The sequence below is a fragment of the Pongo pygmaeus genome, chromosome 11 (genome assembly GCF_028885625.2).
Source record: "Pongo pygmaeus isolate AG05252 chromosome 11, NHGRI_mPonPyg2-v2.0_pri, whole genome shotgun sequence".
In the NCBI taxonomy this organism is placed as follows: Eukaryota; Metazoa; Chordata; class Mammalia; order Primates; family Hominidae; genus Pongo; species Pongo pygmaeus.
The window spans coordinates 68,460,033-68,475,692 of record NC_072384.2 but is presented as its reverse complement, the minus strand read 5'-3'; the positions used below and the strand labels follow the sequence as shown (position 1 = coordinate 68,475,692).

The window sequence follows — 15,660 nt, the reverse complement described above, 5'->3', positions numbered from 1 at the left end:
TAGGAAAATCAAGTGTATCCTTTTTTGCTCAAAGAATTTCATTAAGATGGAATTGACATTCAAACCAGATGAGAGCATCTAAATTAGAAATACTTCTCTGCCATAAAATAATCTCATTCTAATTGTCTTTGATTTTTTTTTTTCTAGTGTCAGATAGTGCCCCTCATCTTGAGGGCCTAGCAGAATTTCAAGAGAATGTAAGGAAGACCAACAATTTTTCAGCTTTTCTTGCCAATGTTCGGAAAGCTTTTACTGCCACGGTTTATAATTAACATACAAATAGTGTATATAAAAACGGTTTATTTTTCTTCTCTATTTTGTATCTTTTTTTCTTTCTTTCTTTTTTTATTATTATTATACTTTAAGTTTTAGGGTACATGTGCGCAACATGCAGGTTTGTTACATATGTATACATGTGCCATGTTGGTGTGCTGCACCCATTAACTTGTCATTTAGCATTAGGTATATCTCCTAATGCTATCCCTCCCACCTCCCCCCACCCCACAACAGTCCCCAGTGTGTGATGTTCCCCTTCCTGTGTCCATGTGTTCTCATTGTTCAATTCCCACCTATGAGTGAGAACATGCAGTGTTTGGTTTTTTGTCCTTGCGACAGTTTGCTGAGAATGATGGTTTCCAACTTCATCCATGTCCCTACAAAGGACATGAACTCATAATTTTTTATGGCTGCATAGTATTCCATCGTGTATATATGCCACATTTTCTTAATCCAGTCTATCATTGTTGGACATTTGGGTTGGTTCCAAGTCTTTGCTATTGTGAGTAGTGCCACAATAAACATACGTGTGCATGTGTCTTTATAGCAGCATGATTTATAATCCTTTGGGTGTATACCCAGTAATGGGATGGCTGGGTCAAATGGTATTTCTAGTTCTAGATCCCTGAGGAATCGCCACACTGTCTTCCACAATGGTTGAACTAGTTTACAGTCCCACCAACAGTGTAAAAGTGTTCCTATTTCTCTACATCTGTTGTGGAGAAAAAGTGTTCCTATTTCTCCAGGACCTGTTGTTTCCTGACTTTTTAATGATCGCCATTCTAACTGGTGTGAGATGGTATCTCATTGTGGTTTTGATTTGCATTTCTCTGATGGCCAGTGATGATGAGCATTTTTTCATGTGTTTTTTGGCTGCATAAATGTCTTGTTTAGATAAGTGTCTGTTCATATCCTTCGCCCACTTTTTGATGGGGTTGTTTGTTTTTTTCTTGTAAATTTGTTTGAGTTTATTGTAGATTCTGGATATTAGCCCTTTGTCAGATGAGTAGGTTACAAAAATTTTCTCCCATTCTGTAGGTTGCCTGTTCACTCTGATGGTGGTTTCTTTTGCTGTGCAGAAGCTCTTTAGTTTAATTAGATCCCATTTGTCAATTTTGGCTTTTGTTGCCATTGCTTTTGGTGTTTTAGACATGAAGTCCTTGCCCATGCCTATGTCCTGAATGGTATTGCCTAGGTTTTCTTCTAGGGTTTTTATGGTTTTAGCTCTAACATGTAAGTCTTTAATCCATCTTGAATTAATTTTCGTATAAGGTGTAAGGAAGGGATCCAGTTTTAGCTTTCTACATATGGCTAGCCAGTTTTCCCAGCACCATTTATTAAATAGGGAATCCTTTCCCCATTGCTTGTTTTTGTCAGGTTTGTCAAAGATCAGATGGTTGTAGATATGTGGCATTATTTCTGAGGGCTCTGTTATGTTCTATTGATCTATATCTCTGTTTTGGTACCAGTACCATGCTGTTTTGGTTACTGTAGCCTTGTAGGTTAGTTTGAAGTCAGATAGCGTGACGCCCCCAGCTTCGTTCTTTTGGCTTAGGATTGACTTGGCAATGCAGGCTCTTTTTTGGTTCCATATAAACTTTGAAGTAGTTTTTTCCAATTCTGTGAAGAAAGTCATTGGTAGCTTGATGGGGATGGCGTTGAATCTATAAATTACCTTGGGCAGTATGGCCATTTTCACAATTGATTCTTCGTATCCATGAGCATGGATTGTTCTTTCGTTTGTTTGTGTCTTCTTTTATTTTGCTGAGCAGCGGTTTGTAGTTCTCCTTGAAGAGGTCCTTCCCATCCCTTGTAAGTTGGATTCCTAGATATTTTATTCTCTTTGAAGCAATTGTGAATGGGAGTTCACTCATGATTTGGCTCTCTGTCTGTTATTGGTGTATAAGAATGCTTGTGATTTTTGCACATTGATTTTGTATTCTGAGACTTTGCTGAAGTTGCTTATCAGCTTAAGGAGATTTTGGGCTGAGACAGTGGGGTTTTCTAGATATACAATCGTGTCATCTGCAAACAGTGACAATTTGATTTCCTCTTTTCCTAATTGAATGCCCTTTATTTCCTTCTCCTGCCTGATTGCCCTGGCCAGAACTTCTAACACTATGTTGAATAGGAGTGGTGAGAGACGGCATCCCTGTCTTGTGCCCGTTTTCAAAGGGAATGCTTCCAGTTTTTGCCCATTCAGTATGATATTGGCTGTGGGTTTGTCATAGATAGCTCTTATTATTTTGAGATACGTCCCATCAATACCTAATTTATTGAGAGTTTTTAGCATGAAGAGTTGTTGAATTTTGTCAAAGGCCTTTTCTGCATCTATTGAGATAATCATGTGTTTTTTGTCTTTGGTTCTGTTTATATGCTGGATTACGTTTATTGATTTTCATATGTTGAACCAGCCTTGCATCCCAGGGATGAAGCCCACTTGATCATGGTGGATAAGCTTTTTGATGTGTTGCTGGATTTGGTTTGCCAGTATTTTATTGAGGATTTTTGCATCAATGTTCATCAAGGATATTGGTCTAAAATTCTCTTTTTTGGTTGTGTCTCTGCCAGGTATCAGGATGATGCTGGCCTCATAAAATGAGTTAGGGAGGATTCCCTCTTTTTCTGTTGATTGGAATAGTTTCAGAAGGAATGGTACCAGCTCCTCCTTGTACCTCTGGTAGAATTCGGCTGTGAATCCATCTGGTCCTGGACTTTTTTTGGTTTGTAAGCTATTAATTATTGCCTCAATTTCAGATCCTGTTATTGGTCTATTCAGAGATTCAACTTCTTCCTGGTTTAGTCTTGGAGAGTAAATGTGTCAAGGAATTTATCCATTTCTTCTAGATATTCTAGTTTATTTGCGTAGAGGTGTTTATAGTATTCTCTGATGGTAGTTTGTTTCTGTGGGATCAGTGGTGATATCCCCTTTGTCATTTTTTATTGCATCTATTTGATTCTTCTCTCTTTTCTTCTTTATTAGTCTTGCTAGCGGTCTATCAATTTTGTTGATCTTTTCAAAAAACCAGCTCCTGGATTCATTGATTTTTTGAAGGGTTTTTTGTGTCTCTATTTCCTTCAATTCTGCTCTCATCTTAGTTATTTCTTGCCTTCTGCTAGCTTTTGAATGTGTTTGCTCTTGCTTCTCTAGTTCTTTTAATTGTGATGTTAGGGTGTCAATTTTAGATCTTTCCTGCTTTCTCTTGTGGGCATTTAGTGCTATAAATTTCCCTCTACACACTGCTTTGAATGTGTCCCAGAGATTCTTGTATGTTGTGTCTTTGTTGTCGTTGGTTTCAAAGAACATCTTTATTTCTGCCTTCATTTCGTTATGTACCCAGTAGTCATTCAGGAGCAGGTTGTTCAGTTTCCATGTAGTTGAGTGGTTTTGAGTGAGTTTCTTAATCCTGCATTCTAGTTTGATTGCCCTGTGGTCTGAGAGACAGTTTGTTATAATTTCTGTTCTTTCACATTTGCTGAGGAGTGCTTTACTTCCAACTATGTGGTCAATTTTGGAATAGGTGTGGTGTGGTGCTGAAAAAAATGTATATTCTGTTGATTTGGGATGGAGAGTTCTGTTGATGTCTATTGGGTCTGCTTGGTGCAGAGCTGAGTTCAATTCCTGGGTATCCTTGTTAACTTTCTGTCTTGTTGGTCTGTCTAATGTTGACAGTGGGGTGTTAAAGTCTCCCATTATTATTGTGTGGGAGTGTAAGTCTCTTTGTAGGTCACTAAGGACTTGCTTTATGAATCTGGGTGCTCCTGTATTGGGTGCATATATATTTAGGATAGTTAGCTCTTCTTGTTGAATTGATCTCTTTACCATTATGTAATGGCCTTCTTTGTCTCTCTTGATCTTTGTTGGTTTAACGTCTGTTTTATCAGAGACTAGTATTGCAACTCCTGCCTTTTTTTGTTTTCCATTTGCTTGGTAGATCTTCCTCCATCCCTTTATTTTGAGCCTATGTGTGTCTCTGCACGTGAGATGGGTTTCCTGAATACAGCACACTCATGGGTCTTGACTCTTTATCCAATTTGCCAGTCTGTGTCTTTTAATTGGAGCATTTAGCCCATTTACATTTAAGGTTAATATTGTTATGTGTGAATTTGATCCTGTCATTATGATGTTAGCTGGTTATTTTGCTCGTTAGTTGATGCAGTTTCTTCCTAGCCTTGATGGTCTTTACAATTTGGCATGTTTTTGCAGTGGCTGGTACTGGTTGTTCCTTTCCATGTTTATTGCTTCCTTCAGGAGCTCTTTTAGGGCAGGCCTGGTGGTGACGAAATCTCTCAGCATTTGCTTGTCTGTAAAGGATTTTATTTCTCCTTCACTTATGAAGCTTAGTTTGGCTGGATATGAAATTCTGGGTTGAAAATTCTTTTCTTTAAGAATGTTGAATATTGGCCCCCACTCTCTTCTGGCTTGTAGAGTTTCTGCTGAGAGGTCAGTTGTTAGTCTGATGGGCTTTCCTTTGTGGGTAACCCGACCTTTCTCTCTGGCTGCCCTTAACATTTTTTCCTTCATTTCAACTTTGGTGAATCTGACAATTATGTGTGTTGGAGTTGCTCTTCTCAAGGAGTATCTTTGTGGCGTTCTCTGTATTTCCTGAATCTGAATGTTGGCCTGCCTTGCTAGATTGGGGAAGTTCTCCTGGATAATATCCTGCAGAGTGTTTTCCAACTTGGTTCCATACTCCCCGTCACTTTCGGGTACACCAATTAGACGTAGATTTGGTCTTTTCACATAGTCCCATATTTCTTGGAGGCTTTGTTCGTTTTTTTTATTCTTTTTTCTCTAAACTTCTCTTCTCGCTTCATTTCATTCATGTCGTCTTCCATCGCTGATACCCTTTCTTCCAGTTGATTGCATCGGTTACTGAGGCTTGTGCATTCGTCATGTAGTTCTCGTGCCGTGGTTTTCAGCTCCATCAGGTCCTTTAAGGACTTCTCTGCATTGGTTATTCTAGTTATCCATTCGTCTAATTTTTTTTCAAAGTTTTTAATTTCTTTGCCATTGGTTCGAACTTCCTCCTTTAGCTTGGAGTGGTTTGATATTCTGAAGCCTTCCTCTCTCAACTCATCAAAGTCATTCTCTATCCAGCTTTGTTCCGTTGCTGGTGAGGAGCTGCGTTTCTTTGGATGAGGAGAGGCGCTCTGATTTGTAGAGTTTCCAGTTTTTCTGCTCTGTTTTTTCCCCATCTTTGTGGTTTTATCTGCCTTTGGTCTTTGATGATGGTGACGTACAGATGGGTTTTTGGTGTGGATGTGCTTTCTGTTTCTTAGTTTTCCTTCTAACAGTCAGGACCCTCAGCTGCAGGTCTGTTGGAGTTTACTGGAGGTCCACTCCAGACCCTGTTTGCCTGGGTATCAGCAGCAGTGGCTGCAGAACAGCAGATATTGGTGAACCGCAAATGCTGCTGCCTGATTGTTCCTCTGGAAGTTTTGTCTCAGAGGAGTACCTGGCCGTGTGAGGTGTCAGTCTGACCCTACTTGGGGGTGCCTTCCAGTTAGGCTACTCGGGGGTCAGGGACCCACTTGAGGCAGTCTGCCCGTTCTCAGATCTCAAGCTGCGTGCTGGGAGAACCACTACTCTCTTCAAAGCTGTCAGACAGGGACATTTAAGTCTGCTGAGGTTATTGCTGTCTTTTGTTTGTCTGTGCCCTGCCCCCGGAGGTGGAGCCTACAGAGGCAGACAAGCCTCCTTGAGCTGTGGTGGGCTCCACCCAGTTTGAGCTTCCTGGCAGCTTTGTTTACCTACTGAAGCCTGAGTAATGGCGTGCGCCCCTTCCCCAGCCTCGCTGCCACCTTGCAGTTTGATCTCAGACTGCCGTGCTAGCAATGAGCGAGGCTCCGTGGGCGTAGGACCCTCTGAGCCAGGTGCGGGATATAATCTCCTGGTGTGCCATTTGATAAGCCCGTTGGAAAAGCACAGTATTAGGGTGGGCGTGACCTGATTTTCCAGATGCCGTCTGTCACCCCTTTCTTTGACTAGGAAAGGGAATTCCCTGACCCCTTGTGCTTCCTGGGTGAGGCGATGCCTCGCCCTGCTTCGGCTCACGCACGGTGCGCTGCACTCACTGTCCGGCACTCCCCAGTGAGATGAACCTGGTACCTCAGTTGGAAATGCAGAAATCACCCGTCTTCTGCGTCGCTCACTCTGGGAGCTGTAGATTGGAGCTGTTCCTAGTTGGCCATCTTGGCTCCACCTGTAACTCTTTTTAAAAGAATTCTCATCGGCTATCTGCCTGTAATTCTTTGGTATTTTTGTAACATTCTGTGTGGCATACTTCTTTCAATCACAGTAGTCCATCCTTATCTGCAGTTTTGCTTTCCACAGTTTCAGTTACCCACAGTCAACTGTGATCCAAAAATATTAAATGAGTAGACTGCAGGACAAGATATTTTGAGAGAAAGAAACATTTCATATACATAACTTTTGTTACTGTATGTTATAATTATTCTATTCTATTACTTATTGTTGTTAATCTCTTACTGTGCCTAATTTGTAAATAAAGTTTTATCATAGATATTTATGTATGGAGAAAAAATAGTCTATATCAGATTTAGCACTATCTAAGCTTTCAGACATCTACTGGGGGTCTTGTAACATCCCCCACAGGTAAGGGAGAAGTACTGTATTTTAATTAAAATCTTAGGGAAACATGTAAACTAAAATGTGTTCGTTTAATTAATGAAAGATAATTAGTTTACTACTTTTTTTTTTTTTTTTCTGTAAATGTCAGGCATGACTAACTTATGGCGGGCACTGGGAATGGAAATTTGTTCAACCTGCCCTGTGTTTCAGTGGTCTCCAAGCTTTTGGACCACTTAATATGGACTCAATATTAAAAAATTAAAAGGATGGGCCCAACCTAAGGTTGACAGTTTTTAATATGTACTGGGCAAAATAAACTCTACTATCTTACTATCAACCTAATGTCAAAAAAGAAAGAATATTTTTACCTTACACCAAGAGAGATCTATAATTAGAATAAAGGACAGTCCTTCACATCAGAAGAAAGTTGGCAGCATTTTACTAGGATATATTTTTGAAAATCTAAATGTAGAAATTTATAAACAGTTTCCATTTTGTAATGTTTGCCATTTATTTGTGGTCCGGATATAAGTTTGTCATCTTGGGAATCTGTTTACCATAGACTAGAGTTCAAACGTCAACTTTTTCTAGGACTTTTTTTTTTTGTCGTCATCTTTTCTGTGTAAGTTTGATGGCATTTAAGTATGCTAGCTATAGTGAAAGCTACATAATACTGTTTCAGTATATCTTGAGCACACCTAAAAGCTATAGAACAATGGCTTCCATGCCTTCAGTTGCTTCTCTTGCCTTCTCCCTGAGTAGTCTGGGGGAAAATTCACACTTGTTGCCCTGTTAGTGAGAGTAGGAAGGGAGTTTCAGAGCAGCCTCTCTCAGTGGCTGCTGTAGAGGCAGAAAAATGTGATACCTTTCCTCATCCATCGTAAGGGTCATAGCCAACACTCCTATAGCAAAAGACAGATTAACAAGAGAAAAACACCATAAATTTATTTAATCTAAGTTTTATGTGACATGGGAGGCTTCAGAAATGAAAACTCAAATATGCAGGTAAAACTGTCTGTTTTTATGCTTATGTTTGACAAAGAATGGAAGAATAGACAGCCATGTAGAAACGTGATTGGACAAACAGGTGCGATGTAGTGGGAATAAACTGAAGAAACCCACAAGGCCTGTCTGTTCAGGTCTTTCTTGGTCTTTCTGTGTAGCTTTCCTTCTTCCTGGGCATGGGGCAGGACCCTTATCGAAGGAGGGTCTTACGACATAGAAAGGGCGGGGAAAGATGGAATAATATTTCTAGGTTTTACGGCTTACTTTGGAGAAGAGGGGAGCAAGAAGCAGGAAGGCAGGAAAAGGTCAGAGACCTTGGTTCTGAGGCTGCTTCTGAGGCCTTCTAATCTCTCTTAGTTCAAAGTACTCAGCATGCTAAAGCACCATACTTTGGAGTATCATGTTCTGAACCCTAACACTGCTCATACCTAGGACTTGGCTCAAGGCTTTGCTCATTGGCATATAGTAGTAGAACTTATCTGAGAAGAATGCTATGGCCTGGTGGAGATGTTATCACTGACACATGCCAGTGTGTAGACCAGCTTTTAGGGACCATTGATTGGTATTTTCTCTGTAGAGATAAAAGGCTAATAAACTGCCCTGGTGATTGGAATGGGTGCTACTAACAATAGACATATCCTATTTCAGCATGGGCTTGTCTGAAGGGAGTATTTTAACAGAGAGAGTACAATAAGCAAACTCCAGTTTTTCCTAGGCAGACTTTCACATCTGGCCTTACTTTTTATAAACCTATTTAAATGAACATAAAAAACCATATCAAAACCCAACTTCGGTTTTTGTGAACCTAGCTTGATTTGGAGCTCAAATTCTATCAGCAGGATCTGTTTCTTCTGGATTGAGGCTCTTTGTGGTAGACCACAGCAATTTCAAACTCATCTGGTTCCTGTAAGTTAGTACAGGTGATCAAGGAGCTAAAATACATGCATTGGGTTATACTAGATTCCCCCTGAAACCCAGCTATAAAGGCACATTAACCTCAATAACTGGGCTAAGAGTGGGGATGTTATAGTTCTACAAAGGGAAAGACAGCTTAGATGTTTGGCATTAAAAACATTACATGACTACCTACAGTGCGTCTGTGTTGACTGAATTTCTCCACTTGAAATATATCTACAGTGAACAAATATAACAAAACTTGAGGGAAGGCCTTGTCTCAAAGAAGACTAAAGAAAGATCATATCTCATACTGCAAACTCGATGACATAATATTTTGAACCATACAGTAAGAAGGCACTAGGCATTGAGCCAGGTTGCCGAAGCAAGAAGAAATTCTGAAGGATCTCTTTCACCTGCAAGTTGGAGAAATGAGAACTGGGGATGACAGAAGAAATGGGTAGATCCCCACTTAGGGTCCATTTTTCCTCAAGGAACAGCCATTCTTCACTTCTAACTGGTGGGTGGAATGGGGTCAAGATCTGAGAATGAGATTCCATAGCAGGAAATTCACAAGAGGATAACATAGGAATGACCAGGCGCAGTGGCTCACAGCTGTAATCCCAGCACTTTGGGAGGCCGAGGCAGGTGGATCACGAGGTCAGGAGTTTGAGACCAGCCTGACCAACATGGTGAAACCCCGTCTCTATTAAAAATAGAAAAATTAGTTGGGTGTGGTGGCGGGCACCTGTAATCCCAGCTACTCAGGAGGCTGAGGCAGGAGAATCGCTTGAACCCAGGAGGTGGAGGTTGCAGTGAGCCAAGATTGTGCCGCTGCACTCCAGCCTGGATGGCAAAGCGAGACTCCGTCTCAAAACAAAACGTAGGAACCAGCTTTGCTACTGGAATCCAAAGTCAAATGTACAAAGAAAAATGCATTATTATAAACAGAGGGCCTTGGGCCATAGAACATTAGACAGATTTGTTTTCTCAACAGGGAAGTTGATTCATTCCAAGATTGGGGATTATTCTGACAAGCCTGGTAAGCTGGCCATCTTAAAATAATGATTAATACTTTTTTTTTTTTTTTTAGCACTTCCTACATGCCCAGCACTGTTCTAAGCCCTTTACCTCCATCTACTCATTTACATTCTCACAACAACATGTGAGGTAGATACTATTGACATTTTTGTTCTACAGATAAGGAATACAACGTACAGAGTTTAAATGACTTCAAGACACTGCTGGTAAGTGTTAGAGCTGAGATTCAAACCCAGATGACAAACTGGCAACTGAATCCATGAGTTTCACCTAGATCTAGATGATGCCTTATTGCCTTTCTGTACTATATTACAGGGAAAGTATGCAAAAACAAAGTTCTTAAAGATTCTAAACAAATTTGAACTTGGATAATATAATTCAAGTTTTGTTGTTTCTGTAGAAGTGTAATGATTAAGAAAAAAACTAAATTGTCTTGAAAGCAGAGGAGGACTCTGCTTTGTCTGGATCCTTAGGAAATAGACTCACTAAAGTGGCAAAAGAGCTGCAGCTCTCAGGGAAACAGTGAGCAGAGTATGAGGTGTTTAAAACCCCACTGGCTCATTGAGAACAGTCACTAGGGATGTAGACTGCAGTCATCAACCCAGGTCTTTTTGGAATGGTGTGTGAGAGGGCTATTAACTTGTGCATAAGTTTTTAATCTCTTCAAGCAAATGTAAAAGCCTTAGGCTGAGCACGGTGACTTAATGCCTGTAATCCTAGCACTTTGGAAGACTGAAGAGGCCAGGAGTTCAAGACTGGCCTGGGCAACAAAGCCAGACCCCATCTCTAAAAGGAATTTAATTAGCCGGGCATGGTGGTACGTGCCTATAGTGCCAACTACTTGCAAGATAGAGGTGGAAGGATCGCTTGAGCTCAGCAGTGAGCTCCAGCCTAGGTGACAGAGAAAGACCCTATCTCTTTAAAGCAAAACAAAAACAAAACTTAAGTTTTGAAGTTTACTATATACCCACCTAGGGATATTTTGGAGCTGATACTAATATATTAACTTACATTTTAAAGTTGATGCATTATGAAAATTACACTTGAGCTGATTAATAATACATATAAAAGGCAAACAGCTATCTTTGTATACTTGCTTTTTTATGCATTATGTTTAAGATGTGTCATAAAAATGTAATAATTTTAAACATTTAAAATCTTCCTAATGTGGAAATAAAGCACAAGATACACAGATAAGATATTTTCTTAAGTGGGAAAATATAGGCACAAATATAAGTAACACTGATTGAAATGGAATCCAAATGGGGTCACTCATCTATTCCACATTTTGTAATAAAATGGTACAGGTCTCTAAAATTAAACTCGATAACAAATTAAGTTAAAAAAATGAATCAGCACAAAATCTACTACAGTGTTCTACTAATAGATCTAAAGTTTCAATTTCCAAGCTAATGAGAATTAGAAAGTGTTGGTTATTTTTTCAATTCAGAAAATCCTGTACACACATAATTAGTTACATTTGAATTTGTGTACCATGGCGGCATTTAGCTCTCTCACCTAGCAGTGTCTGGGACATAGAAGAAGCTTAATAAATACTTATTAATGTTGAACACATTATCAAGACTCAACAGAAAATTATTTGATGGGGAATCAAAACTGCACTTCAAAAAAGAGGTGGCTTGTTCAACAATATCTGCAGGCATGTTGCTAAGGTGTTTGGACATTTTTGGAAGTTAAAGATGGCTTTGCTATTTTTTGAGACAGGGTCTCACTTTGTCGCGCAGGCTGGAGTCCTGAGTAGTTAGGACTACAGGCATGCACCACCACACCTGGCTAATTTTTGTATTTTTTATAGAGATGGGGTTTTGCCATGTTGCCCAGTCTGGTCTCAAACTCTTGGGCCCAAAGGATCCACCCACTTCGGCCTCCCAAAGTGCTGGGATTTCAGGCATGAGCCACCACACCCGGTGAGCAATTCTTGACTCAGTAACAAGCTGACAGAGAACAAGTTCCTTTCTGAATAAAGATAAGATTTTCATCTAAATAGAAAAAGAGTCTATCAGTTAACAGGAGGATCTATATGCTATATAAAATCAGCCCTTTCTTGGTATTGTTAATATATTGTGGTGTGAAATATGAAAACTGTATGATATGGTGTGAAGAATGTTTCAAGTTTAGACACACATTTTCCTTTTTCCTTAGCAACTAGGCAAGCTGGAAGTAGCAGCTGAGGATGAGGTCTAGCAAATGGAAAAATTTCAAGGGAGAAGTTATTTTATTCAACTTAATGTTTATGAGAATTTTGGAAAGAGGCAATGTTTGAGATTCAAATAAATGTTATCTATATAATGGCAAATCTTGAATATTTTAACTTGTTTTGCAAAAAGCTCTATATTCCGGCACCAACATGGTATTGTTGGGGAAAAAAGTTGAGAATTAAGATGCAGGCCAGTCTTTGCTCTACTATTGAAACTGATACATGACCTTGCGCAAGTTAGTTACCCTTTTTGAGGGTCACTTTTCTTATCTGGCCATACTCTACTATGTGTGGTTTCCCAGACTTGGAAATGAAGAAGATTTTCTTTTATTCCCAATTAACTAAAAGTAATTATCATGAATATTTGTTGAATTTTATGTTTTTCTGTACCTATATAAATTTTCATCTTTAACCTATTAATGTGATTTACATTAACAGGCTTTTGAAAAAAATATTGAATTAACTTTGCCTTCTTGGAATAAATCCAGTTTAGTCATGTGCAGTCTTTTTTTTTAACACAGTGTTGGCATCAGTTTATGAATATTTTGTTTGGAATTTTTACATCTATAGTCATGAGTAAGATTGGGTTATAATTTTGCCATGTATATTTTTCTATTCCTGAAAAAGTTTGAATAAGATTATTATTTTTGAACTCACTTATAAAACTATCTGGTCTTCTGGGGATTTTTTTGTAGGAAGAGTTTTTAAAGGTACTCATTATATTTCTTTAACAGTTATTAAATCGTTCAGTTATTGTATTTCTTCTAAGTTTTGATCATTCTTATTTTTTGAGAAATTTGTCTCTTTTTCTTGTTTTCAAATTAATTGGTGTAAAGAATTCATAGTATATAATTTTATCTTTTAGATATCTGCTGCATCTATAGCATCTACTTAATTTTTTTTTTTTTTTTTTTTTTTTTTAAGAGGCAGGGTCTCCCTGTATTGTCCAGGCTGGTCTCGAACTCCTGGGCTCAAGTGATCTGCCAGCCTTGGCCTCCGAAAGTGCCAGAATTACAGGCATGAGCCACCGCACTCAGCCTACTTTTTTCTTATAATGTTTATTCATACCTTTTTTCATTCTCACCAAGATTTGCTCATTTTGTTAATCATTTCAAAGAACCAATGGATAGCCTTGTTCATATTCTTCTATTTTGTTTCATCTTTCATTACTTTCTTTCTTTCTTTCTTTTTTTTTTTTTTTTTTGAGACAGAGTCTCGCTCTCTTGTCCTGGCTGGAGTGCAGTGGCACGATCGCAGCTCACTGCAAACTCCGCCTCCCAGGTTCAAGTGATTCTCTTGCCTCAGCCTCCTGAGTAGCTGGGATTACAGGCACGTGCCACCCGACTAATTTTAGTATTTTAGTAGAGACAGGTTTCACCGTGTTGGTCAGGCTGGTCTCGAACTTCTGACCTCGTGATCCACCCGCCTCTGTCTCCCAAAGTGCTGGGATTACAGACCTGAGCCACCGCTCTCGGCCCATTTCTTTCTTCTTCTTTTTTTTTTTTTTTTTTTAATGTTCTTTACTTTGAGTTGATTCTGCTGTTATTTTGATAAAGTTGTAATTAGGATGCTTAGTTTATTAATTTTAGCATTTCTTCTTTCCTTGTAGGACTTTTTTATAGCTGCTTTCCCAAAACTACAGGTTTTGATAAATAGTATCTTTTTCATTTTTTATTTCTAACATTTTCTAATTTCCATTAAGATTTCTTCTTGAAGCATGGATTATTCAGAAGTATGTGTGTATGTGCATACATGCATGTGCATATATGGGTGTGGGCACACATACGCGTTCTCCAAATGCACAAGGTTTTTTTCAGTTACCGTTTTCTTAATGATTTCTACATTATATTATGGTCAGATAATTTCCAGATACTTTGTGGACCGGTGCCTGGTCAGTTGTTACAAACGTGTACTTTCCAGTGCTTATGTGCAGTGCCTTTTTCTCATCTGCCTGTAGCACTCACCCAACCCATCTCACTTGCTTAACTCCCATGCAGCTCGGACTTTCCCTGATCTCCTCGATCCTGATTGAAAGCTCTCACTCCTGAATGTCCTCATTACCTCTTGGCATGCTCCTATTACAGCGTTTATCATGGTGTCTTGTATTTATTTACTGCTCTGCCTTCCTTACAAGAATGGAGACTGGGGGATGTTTTGAGAAAAAGGACTCATTGTACTTAGACCTAGTATTTAAGTGGCAGATGTTTTGTTTCTCAACCTCTCCATATGGTAACTTCTATTCATCCTTCAAAATCCAGTTCAAAAATGATTTTTTTTTTTTTTTTTTTTTTTTTTTTTGAGTTGGAGTCTTGCTCTGTCAACCAGGCTGGAGTGCAGTGGTGCAATCCCAGCTCACTGCAACCTCCGCCTCCCGGGTTCAAGCCATTCTTGTGCTTCAGCCTCCTGAGTAGCTGGGACTACAGGCATGCACCACCACACCCGGCTAGTTTTGTGTTTTTAGTAGGGACAGGTTTTTGCCACTTTGCCCAAGCTGGTCTTGAACTCCTAACCTCAAGTGATCCACCCACCTTGCCCTTCCAAAGTGGTGGGATTACAGGCATGAGCCACCATGCCCTGCCAAGACTACTTCTGGTGTGAGGAGTGTGCTGGTCCAGACACCACACTGGAAGAATCACTGAAGAAAGCAATTCCCATTTGCCCATGTGAGGAAAACTCAGTTTCCCCATATATGTGGCATGCTTCTAGGTGCTCCTTGGTATGATTCCCTTTGTTGAGCCAGAGCCCTCTGTTAGTCCTGAGCTTTAAAACCAAAGTCTGTCTCCAACCAGTTCGGTTTGCTTCCCCTCCCAGGTCTGCTTCTCCAATTCCATAGCTCCTTTGAGAAAGAGGTTTTCACCCTAATTCTCTGTAGGTCCATTTACTCCAACCTCAGAGCAAAGCTACTTTCCTCCTGTTTCTCTGACCCCCCAGACCCAGTTAGTATCCCTAGGGCTCTGCCCCTTCAGCAGGATTTCCCTGATCTCAAGCACCCATACTTCCCCTTAGTTTCCTGGAACTGACCTCCTATCTGCATAAATACAACCTGGATTCTCTAGCTCACTGGTTTTTTCAATCCTGTCTCCATTGCTGCTCAGCAGAAAGTCCAGGGATCCAGATCCTCCATGCTGGATCACAGCATCCTGGGACCTTTGACATTCCCCTCATCCATCATCTTCAGCTCTATCCAGGTAGCTGCATTCTCTCTGCAAAAGGTTTCTGCTCTCTCTGCTGTGTCCCCACTCTTTGATCCAAGTCTGAGTCCCACCTTCTCATGCCCAGTCCGAGTCCCACCTTTTCATGCCCTGCAACCCCAAGCTCATCTTCCTATATGAGATTGCAGAGGAAACTAGGGTGTACTGCCATTTGATTTAACCCACTTCTCTTTCTCCCAGCCAGGCTGATTACCCCTCAAGGCCATCAAGGCTTTGGGAGGGGAGGGGTTTTATCTTGGGGGAGAACAAAATTAAACTGCGCTCAAATTACTGATCAGTTAAAGTTTTATAATACTATACAATAACATTTACCCCAAACAGAATATTACATTTTTGATGAATCATAAGGCACTTTAAGTGATTAAAATGCCTTTTGTCATTAGGCATATTAATTATTATGCATAAGTGAAAATGCAAAA

General features: G+C 39.8%; 1 protein-coding gene across 6 annotated transcripts in view; it reads left to right on the top strand.

Annotated features, from left to right (window-relative positions):
* The window catches only part of SPC25 (SPC25 component of NDC80 kinetochore complex), a 56,707-nt gene that overhangs the window by 18,388 nt on the left and 22,659 nt on the right, over window positions 1–15,660 (top strand). For 2 of the 6 annotated variants that reach the window (XM_063648261.1, XM_063648260.1), the window contains exon 7: window positions 9,971–10,017. The exons of 1 other annotated variant lie outside the window; for it this stretch is intronic. In XM_063648261.1, the coding sequence (XP_063504331.1) occupies window positions 9,971–10,017 (47 nt within the window). Of the gene's footprint in view, window positions 1–147; window positions 316–9,970; window positions 10,018–11,974; window positions 12,121–15,660 lie in introns of those variants that run through there. 3 more of the 6 variants (XM_054476920.2, XM_054476919.2, XM_054476923.2) reach the window with 2 other exon arrangements.